Raw genomic sequence first — 18,438 nt, 5'->3', positions numbered from 1 at the left:
TAATTAATAAAAGAAATAATCTCAAAATGTATCTTCCCATGATGTGGGATTGTGACCATCAGATAAGAGACTGGGAAACGAGAAAATACTGACACAATGAGAAAGAGACTCAAGTTCCCACATAAGCAACAGAAAAATAATTTTCAATCCTCCTTCCCTTCTGTACCACACATACACACAGATAAAAAGGAATAAAAATAGAACAAGTATTTTCATGGAATAAGATCCCAATCTTTTTACCATTATGGTAATGCGAAATATCTGAGCTATGCTGCATGTATTTGGAGTCATGGACAGGCAAGGGAAATAATCTTTTGATGAGGGCCACAGAATTAAGTGGACAGTCAGGGACTTTCCAGTCCTGTTCTTTCTATAACTGTATACTCTTTCCAACAGACTCACATTGTTTTAATTTAGATGAGATTCATTTAACCTGTAATTATGAAAAAATATACATAATAATGATGACAAAAACACGTAAATACTATAATATTTAAGGGACGTTAAGTGGCTCTTGATAGGGAAGCTTACATAAATACATAAACCAAAACAGCACCCCACGAATACAATGACTTCTTCCTTTTTTTTTTTTCTTTTTAACAAATAGTTTATTGTCAAATTAGTTTCCACATACAATGACTTCTCATACACTAGATGAGATGGATATCTTATAAAGCTAGGGAATTACCATCAGACACTGGCCTCAAATCTAAAAGTGGTTATTTCTAAATACTGATATATGAGAGACTACTACAGCAACAAAATTGTTATGAACTATCAGACAGGATTTCTGCTGCTCTATGATGAAATATAATCAAATGAGGAATTATCTGAAGTTCCATGTGACTCATTAGAGCTGCCAAAAGTAATCTTACCGTAGTGCAGAGTAGACACCCAAAGACAGAAATGAATAGTCAGGATCGTAGTACAAATAGACAGACGACACACAGTACGGAAGGACATCAATCACGCCCACAGCAATGATTCTCCCGTCAAGCCAGTACTGCTGGTGAAAGGAGCCGTAACCACAATCTGGTCCGTTAGGGGGATTCTCTGCCTGTGAGAAAGCAGACATGCATGTGAACAGTTTCTCATCTTTTTTCCGTCTTTCATTTTTTTTAATTAAAAAAAAATTTATAGTTTTTAAATTTATTTTTGAGACAGAGCATGAGTGGGGGAGGGGCAGAGAGAGGGAGACAGAATCTGAAATAGGCTCCAGGCTCTGAGCTGCCAGCACAGAACCCGATGAGGGGCTCGAACCCATGAACCGCGAGATCATGACCTTAGACAAAGTAGGAAACTTGACCTACTGAGCCACCCAGGTTCCCCTTTCCTGTCTTTTAATATTTATTTATTTTGGGGAAAGTGCAAGCAGGGGAGGGGACAGAGGATCCAAAGTGGGCTCTGTGCTGACAGGCTGATAGCAGTGACCTCAACGTAGGGCTGAAACTCACAAATCATGACCTGAGCCAAACTTGTAGACTCAACCAACTGAGCCACCTAGGTGCTCCTTTTTTTTTTTTTTTTTTTAAAGATTTTATTTTTAACTAATCTCTACAATTAGGGCTCGAGCCCATAACCCAGGATCAAGAGTCACAAGCTCCACCGAATGAGCCAGCCAGGCGCCCCTGTCATCTTTTTCTTTATATTAAAATCTTAATAATTGTCCTATCATACTTCTATTTTACTTTGTAATTCCTAAAATCTCCTGCTGTCATCATCCTCTGCAGTCACACCCTGCAAAACTTTTTACCTGTAGAAACACTAACCAAACTTTAGAAAAAGAAATAAACTTAAGGGTTTTTTTTTTTTTTTAAATATTTTTATTTATTTCTAGAAGAGAGAGGGAGAGAGAAAGAGAGACAGCGTGAGCAGGGGAGGGTCAGAGAGAGAGGGAGATACAGACTCTGAAACAGGCTCCAGGCTCTGAGCTGGCAGTCAGCACACAGCCCGACGCGGGGCTTGAACCCATGAACCGTGAGATTGTGACCTAAGTGAAAGTCGGACCCTTAACCGACTAAGCCACCCAGGCGTCCCAAGTGTGTTTTTTTCTTTACCTTGTTTAAAAATTTAACAGTAGGAAATATAAATTTTACAGGATAAGTAAATATTAAAGTATATTTTTCTGTTCCAACAAAAGCTGAGACAGAAATGATGCATGAGAGAAAGATGGAGAACATACAAGGACTGTCCCCATACTGAGGAGCAAGGTGGGAGAGAACAGGACTGTCCCCAGACTGCTAGCCAGGCCTCATCTGCGATGACCCCTGCACTGACAAGGCATATGATCCCATTATTTTTTTTCTAGGTGACAGTTTCTGTGTAAATACAAAATGGCTGTGACACTTCCCTTTATTAGCCAAAGGAAAATAATTTCCTTACCATTATCCTAATGTAACTATAACCCCACAAAATAAATTTAGGGATTTCAGAGTATAACCTTTTATCTGTAAACGAGTGACACCTTTCACTTTGAAATTCAATTATTTTAAATGTTTATTTATTTTGAGAGAGCAAGCGAGCAAGGGAGGGACAGAGAAAGAGGGAGAGAGAGAGTGTCCCAAGCAGGCTCCATGCTATCAGCACTGAGCCCTATGTGGAGCTTGATCTCATGAACCATAAGATCACGACCGGAGCCAAAATCAAGAGTCAGACGCTTAACTGACTGACCCACTCAGGAGCCCCAAAATTCAATATGATTTTAAATATAACTGTTGCTAAATGAAAATTATGGTGCAACATAAAAAATGCTTTGGTAGAGACTAAATGGATGTTAGAGATTAACAATTTAAGTGAACAAATACGGTAACACGTGTATATCATTTTCACAGAACTAAAACCACAGATAACATGTACGCATAAAAGCAAGAAGGGGGTGGCTGGTGGCTCAGTGGGTTCAGCATCTGACTTTGGCTCAGGTCATGACCTCACTGTTTAATAAGAGTCTGAGCCCTGCATCAGGCTCTGTGCTGTCAGCATGGAGCCCACTTTGGATCCTGTCCCCTTCTCTCTGCCCTTCTCCTGCTTGTGTGCACACACTCTCTCATCTCTCTCAAAAATAAAAATAAACATTAAAAAAAAAGCTAGAAGAGAATGAAGAAAAATGAAAAAGTCAGTTTACTAATATTAAAACCAGAAAAAAAGGCATTACAAGATAGGAAATCTACAGATCAGTTACCTCTCATAACAGAGATGCAAAAATCCTCACCAAAATCTTAGCAAATAAAATCCAACAATGTATAAAGCGAATTACACACCATGACAAAGTGGGATTTATTCCAGGTATGGAAAGCTGGTTCAACATTTAAAAAGTAATTTGACAAAATCCAACATCAATTTATGACTAAAACTCAACAAACTAGGAAGAGAAAGGAACTTCATCAATGTGATAAACAGACAACAAATCTACAGCCAACACCATACTTAATGGTAAGAAATGGATGCTTTCCCCAGTAAGATTTCCCTATTCAACATCATACAGAAATCCTAGCTAGTGTAATAAAACAAGAAAAGGAAATAAAGGGTATTAAAATTGGGAAAGAAAAAAATAAAACTCTCTTTATTCACAAATGACATGATTTACAATATAGGAAATCTCAAAGAATCGATAACAAAAAATGGAAATAAGCCGTTATAGCAAGGTCACAGGATACAAAGCAAACAATCAAGTCACTTGCTTTACTACATACCAGCTATAACTGAAATAGGAAATTAACAACCCAATAAAGCCAAAAAAATTTACATGGCTAAATATAAATCAAACAAAATATGTATAGGGTATATATGCAGAAAACTCTGACAAAAGGAAACAAAGAGGTGGTAAATAAATGCAAAATATTTTATGTTAATAGACTGAGACTCAATATTGTTAAGATCTCCATTTCCCCAAGTTGGTTTGCAGATTTAATGCAATTCCAATCCAAATCTCAGCAAACTACTTTACAGATATCAACAAATTTGTTCTAATGTTTATATAAAAAGGCAGAAGACCTAGAATAGCTAACATAATACTGAAGAAACAAGTTGAACGTCTGACACTGCCTATATCCAGACTTACTCTGAAGCTACAATAATCAAGATAGGGTCATACTGGCCAAAGAACAGAAGAGGAGAACAATGTAACAGAACCGAGAGCCCAGAAATAAGCCAACGTAAATATGGCAGACTGCCCTCTGACAAAGGAGCAAAGACAGTCCAACAGAGAACAGTCTAACAGTCATTTGTTAGACAGTCTAACAAATGATGCTGGAACAACCAGACATCCAAATGCAAGAAAGTCCCAATCTAGACAAAGACCTTGGACCTTTCAAAAAATAAATAAATAAAAAGTTCAAAATGTATCACAGACCTAAATATAAAATGCAAAAACTATAAAACTTCTAGATGATAACACAGGAGAAAATCTGGGTGACCTTGGGTTTCACGATGAGTTTTTAGATGCAATGCCAGAAGCGCAAACCACGAAAGAAATAACTGATAAGCTGGACTTCATTAAATTTAAAAACTGCTCTCTTTACGAACACAGTTAGAAAAATAAAAAGTTAAACCACTGACTGGAGAAAATCACAACACATGTATGGGATAAAGGACTGGTATTCAAAAATAGAAAGACTTAAAATTCAACAGTAAGAAACCAAACAGCCCAATTAAAAACTGGGCAAAGTATCTGGGCAAACACCTCAGCAAAGAAGATGTACAGGTGGCAAATAAGCATATGAAAAGATGCTCAACATCATTTAATGAGGGAGCTGAAATTAAAAAAACAAAACAAAAAAATCCTTAACAGTGAGATAGTACTACTCAACTATTAGAGTGGCTGAAATCCAAAAACCTGAATATCAAAATGCTGGCAAGGATACTGAACAGCAGGAACTCTGATGACGATGGAATGTAAAATGATACAAATACTTCAGAGGACAGTTTGGGACTTTCTGATAAAGCTAAACATTGTGTGACCATATAAAACAGTAATCATGCTTCTAGGTACTTATCCAATTTGTCTGACAACTTAGGTCACACAAAAACCCAAAGGCCTGCATTTGTAAGTTTATTCATAAGTGCCCTAAACTGTAAGCAACCAATACATCCTTCAATAGGTGATAAATAAACCATGATCAAGGAATATTACTGATCACTCAAAATAAGTAAACTATCAAGCCACAAACACACAGAATGAAGAAACCTCACATGCATACTGCTAAGTGAAAGAAGCTAGTCTGAAAATACTCCAAACATACATTCCAAATACATTCAGTAAAAGACAAAAACTACAGACACAGTGAAAAGATCAGCGGCTGCCAAGAATTTGGGGGATTTGGAGGCAGAGGACTTTAGGATAAAACTATTCTCTATTGTTCTGTACTAGTGGATACATGACATTATACACTTAGCAAAACTCAGAACTTTACAACACAAAGTTGAGCCTTAATGGATGCAAACTAAAAGACAATCATTTAGGAAATTAAGAGACCCCAGGAAGGGCGGAGATAGGACAAGAGACAGGACAAGAGACTCTAACTGCATTACAAGGGTGACAAACAACCTCCCTGGAAGACGTTGGGAGAGGAAAGGTGCTGACCTCTGTAACCTTTGAAGTCTTTAAGAAGGAAGGCAAAAGGAAATCTGTACACCAGCACTCTATTCTACCTGATAAAGTTGTTTTCCATGAGACTATAGGTTGACAGTTCTGGCACTGATACACATGTCTACTGTAGATTCATGGAGGTGATAGGAACCAAGTTTCTCAGTGCTAGAGTGGTAATTTACAGATAAGCAAGGGGAAGAGGCTAGAATGATCCAAAGGGTAATGGATTAGAACTGGCGACAGGAGTAACAACTCATGTTTAGCTTCATACAGACAAGACTGTTACATACAAAAATATTTATAGATCTATATATGTCATAGATATGTTCATACAAGGGTTAGTATGCACACATGCATTTCTTTACTCTGCCAGATGAGAAGGCCTACAGAAAGGACACCCAGGCACATCTAGCACCCAGATCTCGGTTTCTCCATTCTGTAAGAAAAAGGAACAGGGCTCTTTGGAAAAATGGCCAATTCCAGGACCGGGACAGGAAGAGCCTACTTTAAGATGAGTCTACTTCATCACGTAGTCCCAAAAAGTAAGAAAGTACTTGAAAAACAAAAAGAAACATGCACTGGTGGAGTTATATCAAAGAGGCACAGAAGTCGACTGAAAAAGCTCCCAATGGCCAAAGCCGGAACAATTAGGGCAAAAAAAAAATAAAGTTAGTATCAGATTACAACCCAAAGTATAAAATTAATATCCCAAAGTCCATACTGATACATATTACTGAAAAAATTAGTACATAAGAGAAAGACAAATCTCCCGTGCAGAAGAATTCAAAAAGTTCAGGTAGATAGTCTGCCCTAAAGGTAGAGGAGCCTCAGTCCCTACTGAAGTGTGGGCTACACACAGGAAGGACATCTCTTCCAAAGTATGGTATGGGAAGGGGGGTTGAAAGAGTAATGGCACAGGTGAGCAAGTCTACAATAGCAAATGAGACAGCTAAGGTGCTAGCACTCTCCATGATTTCTAAACCTTCCACTGCTATGGTTAAAATGTTGTTTGGATAATAAATACATCTTTAAACTTTAAAGAGCTTCCCCCAGTAATAATAATAAATGATGTCAAACCCCAATTTTAGTATTCACCATCACATATACCTTTACTCTTTAAAAAGACATTATTATTTCCCTGGAAATAGATCCAGCTTATAGAGTATAACAGGCAACAAGCAGAAGCATTAAACAGAGAAGAAGGGAAAAAGAAAAAAAAAAAAAGGATGTTAACCCATTAAAACTACAACACCTGAACTGAACCCATATTCTCAACTGCTAATGGACTTGAAGTCAAATCACCTGTCTCAGAAGCTAGGCGGCTCCAAACATGTAATAAGAAATACACAAATTCCCATACAACACTGAATTTTATGAACACCATCTTTTAGATATAAGTCGGACCTGAGGCTCTTAGGAATGAAGCTCCTGGTCTTTAAAAATAATCGTGTAGGAGAACAACCCTGTAGCAATACGGTGACAGAGACAAGCTGTCAGTTCGTGGCACATGAGGCAGGGAGCTTGTCAAATGTCAGGAAGCCTCAAGTCAGAAGCTAACTGGATGACTTTGAAATGAACCTAAATTCTTCCATAATTTCAGTTTAGTGCATCACCCCAGGACTCATTAAATCCAATGTGTGCATTCATTCATTTAAAAATGTATTTATCACAGACATAATACGTATGGACTTCACAGGCATGTTCTCAGTAAGTAAAAAACCAAAAGACCATGTTAACCCTAAATATAAATCAGTCCTGCTTGTTTTACAAACTTGAAATCTTTTTCCAAACTGCAACTACTTTCTGAGTTTCCAATTTTAATCATTTCATTCATTCCTGGGACCTTCCATTTAGTAACTTGTTTCCATTTACTTAACTCATTTGTTCTCCTGAGTCCACTCATGATCAACGTGCCCTACCACAGGCATTATTCCCATGCCTCAATGCACGTGAGTCACAAGTCTTCTCCCTCTGTAAAATCCCTATCTACTTATAGAGGTATGGACTGCCTTATAATTAGTGAGGAAAGAATAAGTCATAGAACTACCTACTGTGACCCCCCCAATACATCACAAACAAAGAAACAAGAAACCCAGGAGACAGTTAAGTAATAAAATGATTATGAAGCCACAGAGTTTTAAACTGACTCCCGTACTATCTTCCTAGCCCCTAGGTCAATGATATTTTTATGCTATCATAAGAAAATCAGTGAATCATGTAATTAATCATTTAAATATCCTCACTTTCGAATCTCCCTAGGATACTCAAGTCAGTAAATAAGGCAGTAAAAAAAAAAAAAAAAACAAAGTATTTCAATACACGGTTTTCAGCAACTTTTTAAAAACCTGTTTTGCTGCATTCTTTTTCTTTCCAACATGTTTTCTGACAATTAAAATATGAATGATTTCCTTTTCTCCCTTGTGGGAGCTTCACTGGCCTAATTTTGTTAAAAAAGCAGATTTGATAAATGGAAAACAACCTAAGTAAAGGCAGATAAGAAGCTATCTTCCAAAAAGTACATCTGGGCATTTCCACACTACTGATTAATAATGATTTACTATCCCCAAATGGTAACTCCATCAATACTTTCAAGTTTTTCAACAGGTTAAGTGGCAGCTGCAGAAAATGGGCTGATGGTGAACCTGAATTATTGATTCCCTTGGCCCTCCGTGGAGATGGGGCAGCCGGAACCCCTAGATCACTCACTTCTGGCTGGGAAATCTGGAAAAAATTCTGGGCCAGGCGCCTGGGTGGTTCAGTAGGTTAAGCATCTGGCTTCAGCTCAGCAGTCCCAATTGGGTGAGCTCGAGCCCTGCTTCAGGTGAGCCTCTCTGTCTCCCTCTCCCTCTCTTTCTCTCTCTGTCCCTTGTGGGATTCTCTCTCTCTCCCTTCCTCTCTCTCCGTCCTTGCTCACGTGGGCCCTCTCTCAAAACAAAACAAAAACGAAAACCAACAACAACAAAATTCTGGGCCTACCATGTGTCCGGCACCATAAGCTGAACTGATGTGACTAAGCTTCTTCATGCCTGTCTTTGAACACAGACACATCTGCGGAATCAGTTTTATCCTTCCGCCTGACATAAAACCACCATAATAGGCTTCCCTCAAATGCGATCCCTTAGCTCAAATTATTTAACACTAAAATATGGGAAGAACACAGAAATTTGAGGGATAGAGTAAGGCGATAAAAACAGAAAGAACAATGAGCAAATCTGTGAAATGAGAATCAGAACTCCTGGTTATGTCTCCCCGGTCATCCAGCAACATCCTTGAAATCCAGAATCATGGGTTTATCACGCCCGCTGTTTCCATATGCTATGATTTGGATACCTGTTGGTTTTTATGAATAGCAACCAGAAATTATCTTTATTGCAAATGTATTTATTTTCAGCAAACGTAGACTTGTCACCGTCAGCCCGGCTAGGTCAGAAAGATCCACATCTTACAATGGCCCCTTCACTTAATTCTCCAAGGGGCTCAGTCCCCCAGCATCAGAGAGGCCTCTCCAAGTCCGTGACCATTCTCTGTTTTTACTTCCTTGAGAATCTTATTTCAATACTTGGGGACTGTCCCATTTCTTCAACCTCTTACTTAAAACCTATTAATTGTTAACAGTCTTCAACTGCTATTTAAAAACACAGAAGGTGATACAATTACAGATTGTAATTATGACAGGAAAATACATGCTATTTGAGAAGGAACAGAGGTGCAATGACACGGGTATCACAAAATAAACAGCTCTCAAACTTCTTGGTCTCAAAAACGCTTGAGCTTACAAATCTTACCGAAGACCAGGAGATTTTGCTGACAGGAGATAAGGAGTTTAGGAGATATTTATTGTAGTAGATATTAAACCTGGTATTTTTAAAAATATGTATTTGTTATTGATTTTAAAATGCCAACAAATCTAGTACATGTTAACATTGTTTTTTAAACTACTGTATTTCCCCCCAAAACAAAATTTAGTGAGAAAAATGGCCCTGATTTACATTTCTGGAAATCTCTTTTAAAGTCTGGCTTGGCAGAGGAGAGCTGAATCTCATGTCTGCTTCTGCATTTGCTGTCATCACACAGCCTCTGGAAAACATCCCCATATACTCATAAGAGATGGAGTAAATACAGAAGAGAACAATGCTAATAGAATAGAATTCTGACCTCAAGGATCCTTTGCTAAGGCTTCAGGGACTACCAGGGATTGTAGAACACTTCTGAGAAGCACTTACATACATGAATTCTTAAAATCTATAGGCAGCAGGGAAGGCTATAAACTCTAAGCTATAAACAGAAAGGGAGGAGGGTGGAGTGACTTGAGTCCGGGATTCAGAATCAAAGTATCTGGATTTGAGCCCTAACTCCACAGTACACTTTCTGGCTATTTTACCTTAGTAAGGCAATAACTACTTTTAAAAGTACCCATTTCTGCAATTGTTTTAAAGTAGGCTCATGCCCAACGTTGGCTTGAACTCACAACCCGGAGACCGAGAGTCGCATGTTCTACTGCCTGAGCCAGCCAGGCGCCCCTGTTTCTGCATTTTAAAAACAGGAATCAAACTACTGCTCACCCTCAAAGGGCACTGTGAAAAACAAATGATAATGTAAAAATAAAAGCACCTTGCGGGCTGTGAGCAAACTTGGGTGGGTTTTGCTTTGAGTTTTAAGGCGTCTAAATGGCACGTCCTAAAAGATTATGTCTATGAAATTACATCAGTAGCTCATTTAACAGCAGTTACTTAAAACTAATAGCAGCAATCTTTAATTTTGTCATAAATAAGTCAGTGATGTGATTAACAATATTTCACAGTTTATCTTTCTCATGCCTGCAGTTTGTGCAGTTCTGCATACGTGAAAGAATAAGCAGTTATTTTTCAGAAGTTCCTCCATTTCAAGGATTTAGCTGATAACAGGAAAAAATATAATAAAGCTCACCACTAGCTACAGAAAAGAAAAACTGTCTTAAACACTGGGGAAGAGTGGCAAGGTTTATGGATACATGAGCTATGCAGTATGATACCAAAGGCTCTATGTAGAAATGACATCAATATTAATAGGCCAATTCAGTCTTCTGGTTAAACTGCTCTCCAAATAGGTATATTTACTCTGATGAAGTACACCTGTCTCCTGACCCACCTGCCTCTACATCTCTCAGTTATGCTTTAAACAAACACCATTAAAACTCAAAGGAACAGACAAAGGGGGAGTCATTCATCAGGCACCAGAGGCAGCACGGCAGCACGGTTGGGGAGACTTAATGTCGGGTTCAAAGACAGTAACTGTGAGAGTGTTCACAGGCTTTAGGAGAGCAGCACCTGCACTGTCCTCCCATGGCACCCCCACGCACCTCTGCCAAATCACACCTGCTCACATAAAAATCTACAATTAGACAACATGTGTCCTGAATTTTTTTAAAAAACAAGTTTATGGAGGCCCCTGAAGGTAATTATTTTAAGTATCTGATTAAAGTCTGCATTGTTTAAAAATTATTCTTCCAATTGCTTTTGCCTTTGTTAACTGTTTCTGAAACACTGCACTGAAGTTCAGATCCATTTTAAAAATAAAAACCCAAAGGCATGCTAAGCCATTATATCAGAATCTACCTGGTTTCTTGAAAAGAACACCTAAAACTAAATTTGAAAATCTGAAATAATATGCTCTATAATTAAGAAATGAAGAAAATAAATGAATTTAAGTATGAAAATGCATATAGGAATACTCTTGGTTACTATGTACCACACAGTTTTGTGTGAATTAAAAACCAAAAGTAACTGGGGAGCCTGGGTGGCTCAGTCAGTTGAGCATCTGACCTCAGCTCAGGTCATGATCTCGCAGTCTGCGAGTTCAAGTTCCGCATCAGGCTAACTGCTGACAGCTCAAAGCCTGGAGCCTGCTTCAGATTCTGTCTCTCTCTCTCTGCCCCTCCCCTGTGTGCACGCGCTCTCTCTCAAAATAAATAAATAAACATTTAAAAAAATTTAAAAACCAAACATAACCAATTCCTAATTTGCTGGCAATCAGTACACTAAAGATGGCCACTCAATTAAACATTATATTTATCACCACCTATATTCCAATTCAAAGACAATTACATTTAAATGATGCTAATAAAAAAGAGCATGTAAAAGTATTTTGTTATTCTATTTTCTTTTTTAATTTTTTAATGTTTATTTTTTAGAGAAAGAGAGANGGGCACAATCCGAAGCAGGCTCCAGGCTTTGAGCTGTCAGCATGAAGGAGCTGGGCCTTAACCCACGAAGCACTAGATCATGACCTGAGCTGAAGCTGGACACTTAAGGGACTGAGCTACCCAGGTGCCTCATTCTATTTTTGAGACAGAGAAAGTGAATATGAGAAGGGGAGAGGGACAAAGGGAGGAAGGGAGGAGAGGGACAGAGGGACAGAGAGAGCGAGCGAGCGAGCGAGCGCATCTCAAGCAGGCTCCATGCTCAGCACAGAACCTAATGTGGGGTTCAACCCCACCATCATGAGATCATGACCTGAGCCAAAATCAAGAGTTAGATGCGTAACTGACTGAGTCACCCAGGCTCCCCGTTATTCTGTTTTAAGCAACATTTTCTCTGCTCATAAAGAAAGCATATAAAAGTTAATTTTACTAAGTAATATAAATGACATAATTTTTATAGCCTTACACTGAGGAAGAATTCTTTTGATGTTCCTATTCACACAATTCTTTCAAGTTCTATACACTACTTTATATACTGGGTAATCCTCCAAATGCCTCAATTTCATCAGGATCCCTGAGTTAATAAAGATTATCTAGTCGTTAGAAAGGAACAAACTATACCAACTGCCTCAATTTCCGTTGATAATCTCAATAAACAACTAAATATGACTCTAACTTCAAAATTGTAATCAGCTCATACTGAATTAAGACCATGACACTGACACCATGACAACGCTGTTCACTTTCAAATTGGGAGAAAAAGCCAAATTAAGCAAAACTGTAAAATAAAAGAAGATAATTACAGTACATTCATATGAGGAACTACTAAGTAGTAGTTAAAAACTATTCTTACTGAGACTTTTTAATAACATTATAAACAATTTCTCCAAGTAAAAACTTAATATAAAGCAGCAAGTATGATCCCAATCATACGAAAAACTTCCTTCTCTATATATGTACATATAACCCACACACAAACTTATAAAGATGGGAAAAAACATCGAGCGCTATCACCACAGGGTTCAAGAAGGATACACTTCTTAGTCTTCTCCACTTTCCATATTTTTTAATGAAAATGCATTAATGTATAATCAAGAGTTTTAAAAACCAATGTTGAAGAACTACTAGTGTTTAAAAAAAAAAAAACAAAACACAAAAAAACAGGTGGTGGCTACAATGTGATAAAGGCCAAAGAAATTACTGGGCGTTCTTTAAGTGCAGCTCTGGGCTTGATTTTCTACTGATTGAGTTATTTTACAATCTGGTTGAGGCAGAGGTTAACTTACAGATTTCTGTCCAGTGGAACAAATAACCCAAAAGGTTACAGTTTAACGCCCTGTAAGTCAGTAATCAGTTGTTTTTATCTAATTTAGCAATCTCATCTCAATCTCTTATTAAATTGTGTACGTGTATATACGGTATATGTATATCAGTATTTATATTTTCACAAATGCTCCTTGCACTACTTTTAATACGCTACTGGTTCTTGCACTAATTAATGAGTCAAATAAAACATGTGTTCATGCTCTATTTGCATGAAGATCATGATTTTACCTTTCTGAAAATTTAGTTTAACAATTTTGGCGGTCAGCCACCAAAAAGCTCAAGTGAACTCACTTGGTAGAGATAAGAAATGCAGAAGGGCCCTCAGAGTCTGTGAGGCGTAATCTTTTCTGGACACTCAAAAACATTACCACAAAGCAAAAGAGCTTCAACTTTGCTGTGCTTCTCTTTTTTTCTCTCTCTCCAAAGTTTGTGCTTTTGTTTTTGTTTCTGGTTCTCCTACAACCAGTGAGCTACCCCCTTAGTGGCAGTAACAGTTGGATTTGATTTGGTTTATGGTCTGTTGGATGGATGATGTAGATCTATTCTCTGTTGAAGAAGAGGAGACAGAGACTCTGGTTTGTTAGTGTCTGTGTATTCTGTGAGTTCAATCAACTAAGAACAGTTCTTTGAGATCTGACCCCATGAGTTTGTGCTGACTCATGGCCTGTAGCTCTCAAGCTGCAGAACTGAAGGTCAGCGCTCTACATGTTTGTGAATTTGTGATTCAGAAAAGTCTTCATTTCTCATTGTATATGAAATATTTTCCTACCTTCACAGGGTATTAATGCATCATACTACCACATCTCCTTATTAGAGGAGCTCTGTTAAATTGATTTATAGACAGAAGTAAACACTTACATAAATCAAATATTCTCCAAATTCACAGAAAATAAGCTCCTTACAGAAACTACTAGCTCAGAAACATTTTTAAGATAAATCTAACTGGGTTTAAGAAAGAAAAAAGGAAGGTCTTTTCTAAGATTTATTAAGTATAATACATGAATAGACTTTAAAATACTCTCCAGAGTTTGTTTTCTAATGAAGACAATAGTCTAAACTTCCAAAACTACTCTCTGGTTTACTAATCAAAAAAGTTAACATCATTCCTACATAATGCTCATGACGTGAAGTTTTAAATTTGTGTTCAACTGAATTAAACTGTAATTCTGACATTGAAAAATTTTTAATTGTGGTAAAATACACATAACATTTACCATTATAACCATTTCTTAGCGTACAATTCAGTGGCACTGAGTGTACATTCACACTGTTGTACGGCCATCACCATCGTTGTCATCATCCCAAGCCAAAACTCCGCATCCACTAAGCAATAACACCGCCCCCATGCCCCCTCCCCAGCCCCTGGTAACCTCTGTTCTACTCTCGGTCTCTCTGAATGTGCCTACTCGGTACTTAAGATAAATGGAATCACATAGTATTTGCCTGTTTTTGAGTGGCTTACTTCACTTCGCATAATATCCTCAAGGCCCATCCATGTTGCAGCCTGTGTCAGAATCTCCTTTTCTAAGGCTGAATAGGGGTGCCTGGGGGGTTCAGTCGGTTAAACGTTTGACTTCAACTCAGGTCATGATCTCGCAGTTTGTGGGTTCAAGCCCCACACTGGGGTCTGTGCTGACAGTTCTGTGCTGGAGCCTGCTTTGGATTCTGTGTCCCCCCTTCTTAATGCCCCTCCCCTGTTCATGCTCTGTCTCTGTTTCTCAATCATAAATAAATGTTAAAAAAAATTTAAGGCTGAATACTATTCCATGTTATGCACACACAACATTTTGTTTCTCTCTTCATCAGTCCTCAGACACATGGGTTGCTTCTACTTTCTGGCTACTGTGAATAATGCCTCTATAAACACTGGTTTATAAAGTCTGTTTGAGTCCCTATTTTTAATTTTTTTGTGTATATACCTAGAAAAGAAAATTGCTGGAACGTGTGGTAAATAGATTTTTAATTCTTTAGGGAACTGCTTCTGGTTTCCCATAGAGGCTGCACCATATATGCCTACCAGGAGTGCACAAGGGTTTCAATTCTCCACATCCATGCCAACTTTTATTGTTTGCTGTATTTTTGGTAAGAGCAACCCTAATTGGTGTGAAGGTGGTATCTTATTGTGGTTTTAATTTGCAGTTCCCTAATGATTAGTAATGTTGAGGAAATGACAAACATTCTTATGTGTTAGGTTTCGTGGTGGCTTAAACAGAACTTCTAAGATTCTTATAGAATTTTGTGGATTAATAAGGGCGCCTGGGTGGCTCAGTTGGTTAAATGTCTGACTTCGGCTCAGGTCACAGCCTCACAGTTCGTGAGTTTGAGCCCCACGCTGGGCTCTGTGCTGACAGCTCCGAGCCTAGAACCTGCTTCAGATTCTGTGTCTTCCTTTCTCTCTGTCCTCCCCCACTCATAAGCTGTTTCTCTCTCACACAAATTAGTAAAGTAAAAAACATTAAAATACTACTACTAATAGCCTACTAATGACAGGAAGCCTAAGTGATAACAGAAACAATTATTTTGTGTTATACATACTAGATACTGTGTTCTTATAATAAAGCTAGAGAAAATAAAATGTTATTAATAAACCATAGTAAAGAGAAATACATTTGCAGTATTATACTGTAAAAAAAAAAAAAAGTCCATGTATAAATGGATCCACACAGTTCAAACCTGTGTTGTTCAAGAGTTAACTGGGGGCGCCTGGGTGGCTCAGTCGGTTGAGCGTCCGACTTCAGCTCAGGTCATGATCTCACGGTTCGTGGGTTCGAGCCCCATGTTGGGCTGTGTGCTGACAGCTAGCTCAGAGCCTGGAGCCTGTTTCAGAGTCTGTATCTCCCTCTCTCTCTGACCCTCCCCTGCTCACACTGTCTCTATCTCTGTCTCTCTCTCTCAGAAATAAATAAAACATTAAAAAAAAAAAGAGTTAGCTGTATAAAATATGTTAAAATGTTGGCTAAGTTCACTCAGTTTTGAAGGCGCTCCTTATTTGAGATACTCTTACTCTATAAATGAGAAAGTGAGGGTCAGGGTGATGAAGGGGCTTGTTCAAGGTCACAGGACCCATTTACAGGAACGAGAAGGATGGAAACCTGGAATTCTCAACTTTCAGCTTGGTGTTTTTCTGACTGGCCACTGCTTCTGTGGGAGCCCGTGTCAAAACACAATCATATTTTAACATGTTCTGGTCAATGTAATAAATTATGGTATTTTCAGCAACTTTCTAAGCCAAAGGATGAATCAAGAAATATATTTCTCAATGACATAATTCTTAGGAAATGAAATGCTTCAAAGCAAGCAAAAAAGTTTACCCTAACATTTATAACCTAAAACTAGAAGTACTGTAATGACAAAAATTTGAACTTTACAGAGCTGAGGAATGATTGATGGTAAATGTGCTTAACAAGCGTGACAGGAATAAGAAAGGAATTTATTTTTGCGTTTTTACCGCAGCACACATAAAAATTAAGATGTTAATATGTTAATAGTTTCCTTTCCCTTGACATTTCCTTATATTTTTAAATCCTAGCTATCCACCAAAAAGACTTAGTGAGACACCACAAAGCACTTACAAGGAAAAGTAATAGAACCCCAAACTTCACAATTCTACAAATGAGTCAGTATTTATTAAACTCCACAACGAACATCTTAGACTCGAGGGTCACCATCTTAATGAAGGGTCTTCCTCAACACCAGTTCAGTCTAAGACTCCTGCTTCTCCAGTCTTTCTCACAGAGGGGAAAGGCATACCCCAGTGACAACCCAAACTGATATTTTTGTTTAGAAGTGAATGACTGCAAACATCAAACAAGACTGACATCCCCATGGAAACTAATCCACCCCAGGATTTTCCATTCAAACATTTTCTGAAGCATTCATGCGCACTTAATGGGTAACAAACACTGTCAAGGCAGGTGACCCTCATTTTGAACACAGTTGAGAGATCCTTGGAGTCATAACGAAAACCACTACTTGCTAAAGAAGACTGACCTGGCAAAATGATATCTTGAACGAACTTCGATTTTAAGATGCCTAAACTGATCTAAGTCCCATGCCAGAAAACTCTTCAACAAGGAAATTTATGGCATTTTTCTATTTAATGTCTGGTTTCCTATTCTGGTACGCTTTTATTCTCAGAATAGATTTTGATATATATATATTTTTTAATCATAGGAGATCGGTTTCCCTAAAAAGGCTTCTAGATAATATAATTTCACTATAAAATAATGTAAGGATGTAAGGTTTCAAATAACACTGGATCAACTATCATGTGATGTCCAGAAACAAGTCGGAAGTAAGTGTGTCTACTCCACAACATTTACTGAGTGCCCACGCAAGCCAGGGAACACTATTCTGACTGCCACACGGAAGATGTTCAAGCTCTACCTACTAAAGCCAACAGAGAGCAAGAAGGCAGGTCTTCAGTTCAACAGAGTCTTTGTCCGTGGCCTCAGAAGCAGTCCCGCCCCAGCCACAACTGCCCAATAGCCTCCTGACCTAACCCAATGGGAGGGCAATCAAATGATGACCCCAGTGAACGGGGGATCTGGCTCCAGAATTCTAACTGGTGCTTGTGCCCAACACCACTCAACCTGATCCTACAGTATGCGGGACTCAGCCTGAAAACGTGACTCACTCCCAACCCACGGAACTAGAAAAAAATAGCACTTGTATCTCACTTTTGGCCAGTGGATCAAGCCACAGCCTAGCTTTCCTTTTCTAATTATTCAGTACCAATAGCAGCCTGACAACCATTCTCCAAGATCTAGCCCCCATTCAGACACCTCAGCCTGCCCTGGTCCTGGCCCTTGAAACACAGCTGGTGCTCCCAGACACCACACCAGAGAGCAGGTGAAAGCTCCCCCCCAGGTCCCCAGCTCGACCCTCTTCCTAGCCCTCTCTCCAGAGCTCTCCAGTTCAGGCCAGCTCTCTGGATATCTCAGCATCCCTCTTATTCAGTGAAATTGTTTTAACTCCCTCCCTAAGTTTAGGGGCTCAACCTTCTCCACCTCACCCTCCACTACTACCTCTGTAAGCTCCCTTCAATGCTAATGTACGCAGTTTGGGGAACAGCCATTCCCTCTTCCAAAATCTGGCCACTGGAGAGATCCGGACATCTACCAGAGCCACCCTCAGCAATGATACTTCATTTGCTGACAGACTGAAGAGACAGTTAGGTTCTCTTGGTCTTTTATTTTCTTGACAGCAAAATGAATGCTACCAGCCAGTAACTCTGGTAGATCCCCACCCCCCGGCTACCTACACCTTGCAATCAGTGCACACCCACTGTCCACATTATCCCAGTTTACCACAGAGCTCCAAGTGAGAAGGAAAGGAGCTCTCAGCTTCA

At 38.8% G+C, this 18,438-nt stretch overlaps 1 protein-coding gene across 8 annotated transcripts in view; it reads right to left on the bottom strand.

Annotated features, from left to right (window-relative positions):
• Positions 1-18,438, bottom strand: part of ATE1 (arginyltransferase 1) — a 145,757-nt gene that overhangs the window by 74,242 nt on the left and 53,077 nt on the right. For all 8 annotated transcript variants that reach the window (XM_077779530.1, XM_077779533.1, XM_077779534.1 and 5 more), the window contains one exon: positions 876-1,057. In XM_077779530.1, coding sequence (XP_077635656.1) covers positions 876-1,057 — 182 coding nt within the window. The remainder of the gene's footprint in view (positions 1-875; positions 1,058-18,438) is intronic.

Source organism: Crocuta crocuta, unplaced genomic scaffold (assembly GCF_008692635.1).
Source record: "Crocuta crocuta isolate KB4526 unplaced genomic scaffold, BGI_CrCroc_1.0 scaffold138, whole genome shotgun sequence".
NCBI classification, from domain to species: domain Eukaryota; kingdom Metazoa; phylum Chordata; class Mammalia; order Carnivora; family Hyaenidae; genus Crocuta; species Crocuta crocuta.
This window is presented reverse-complemented; position numbering and strand designations above follow the sequence as displayed.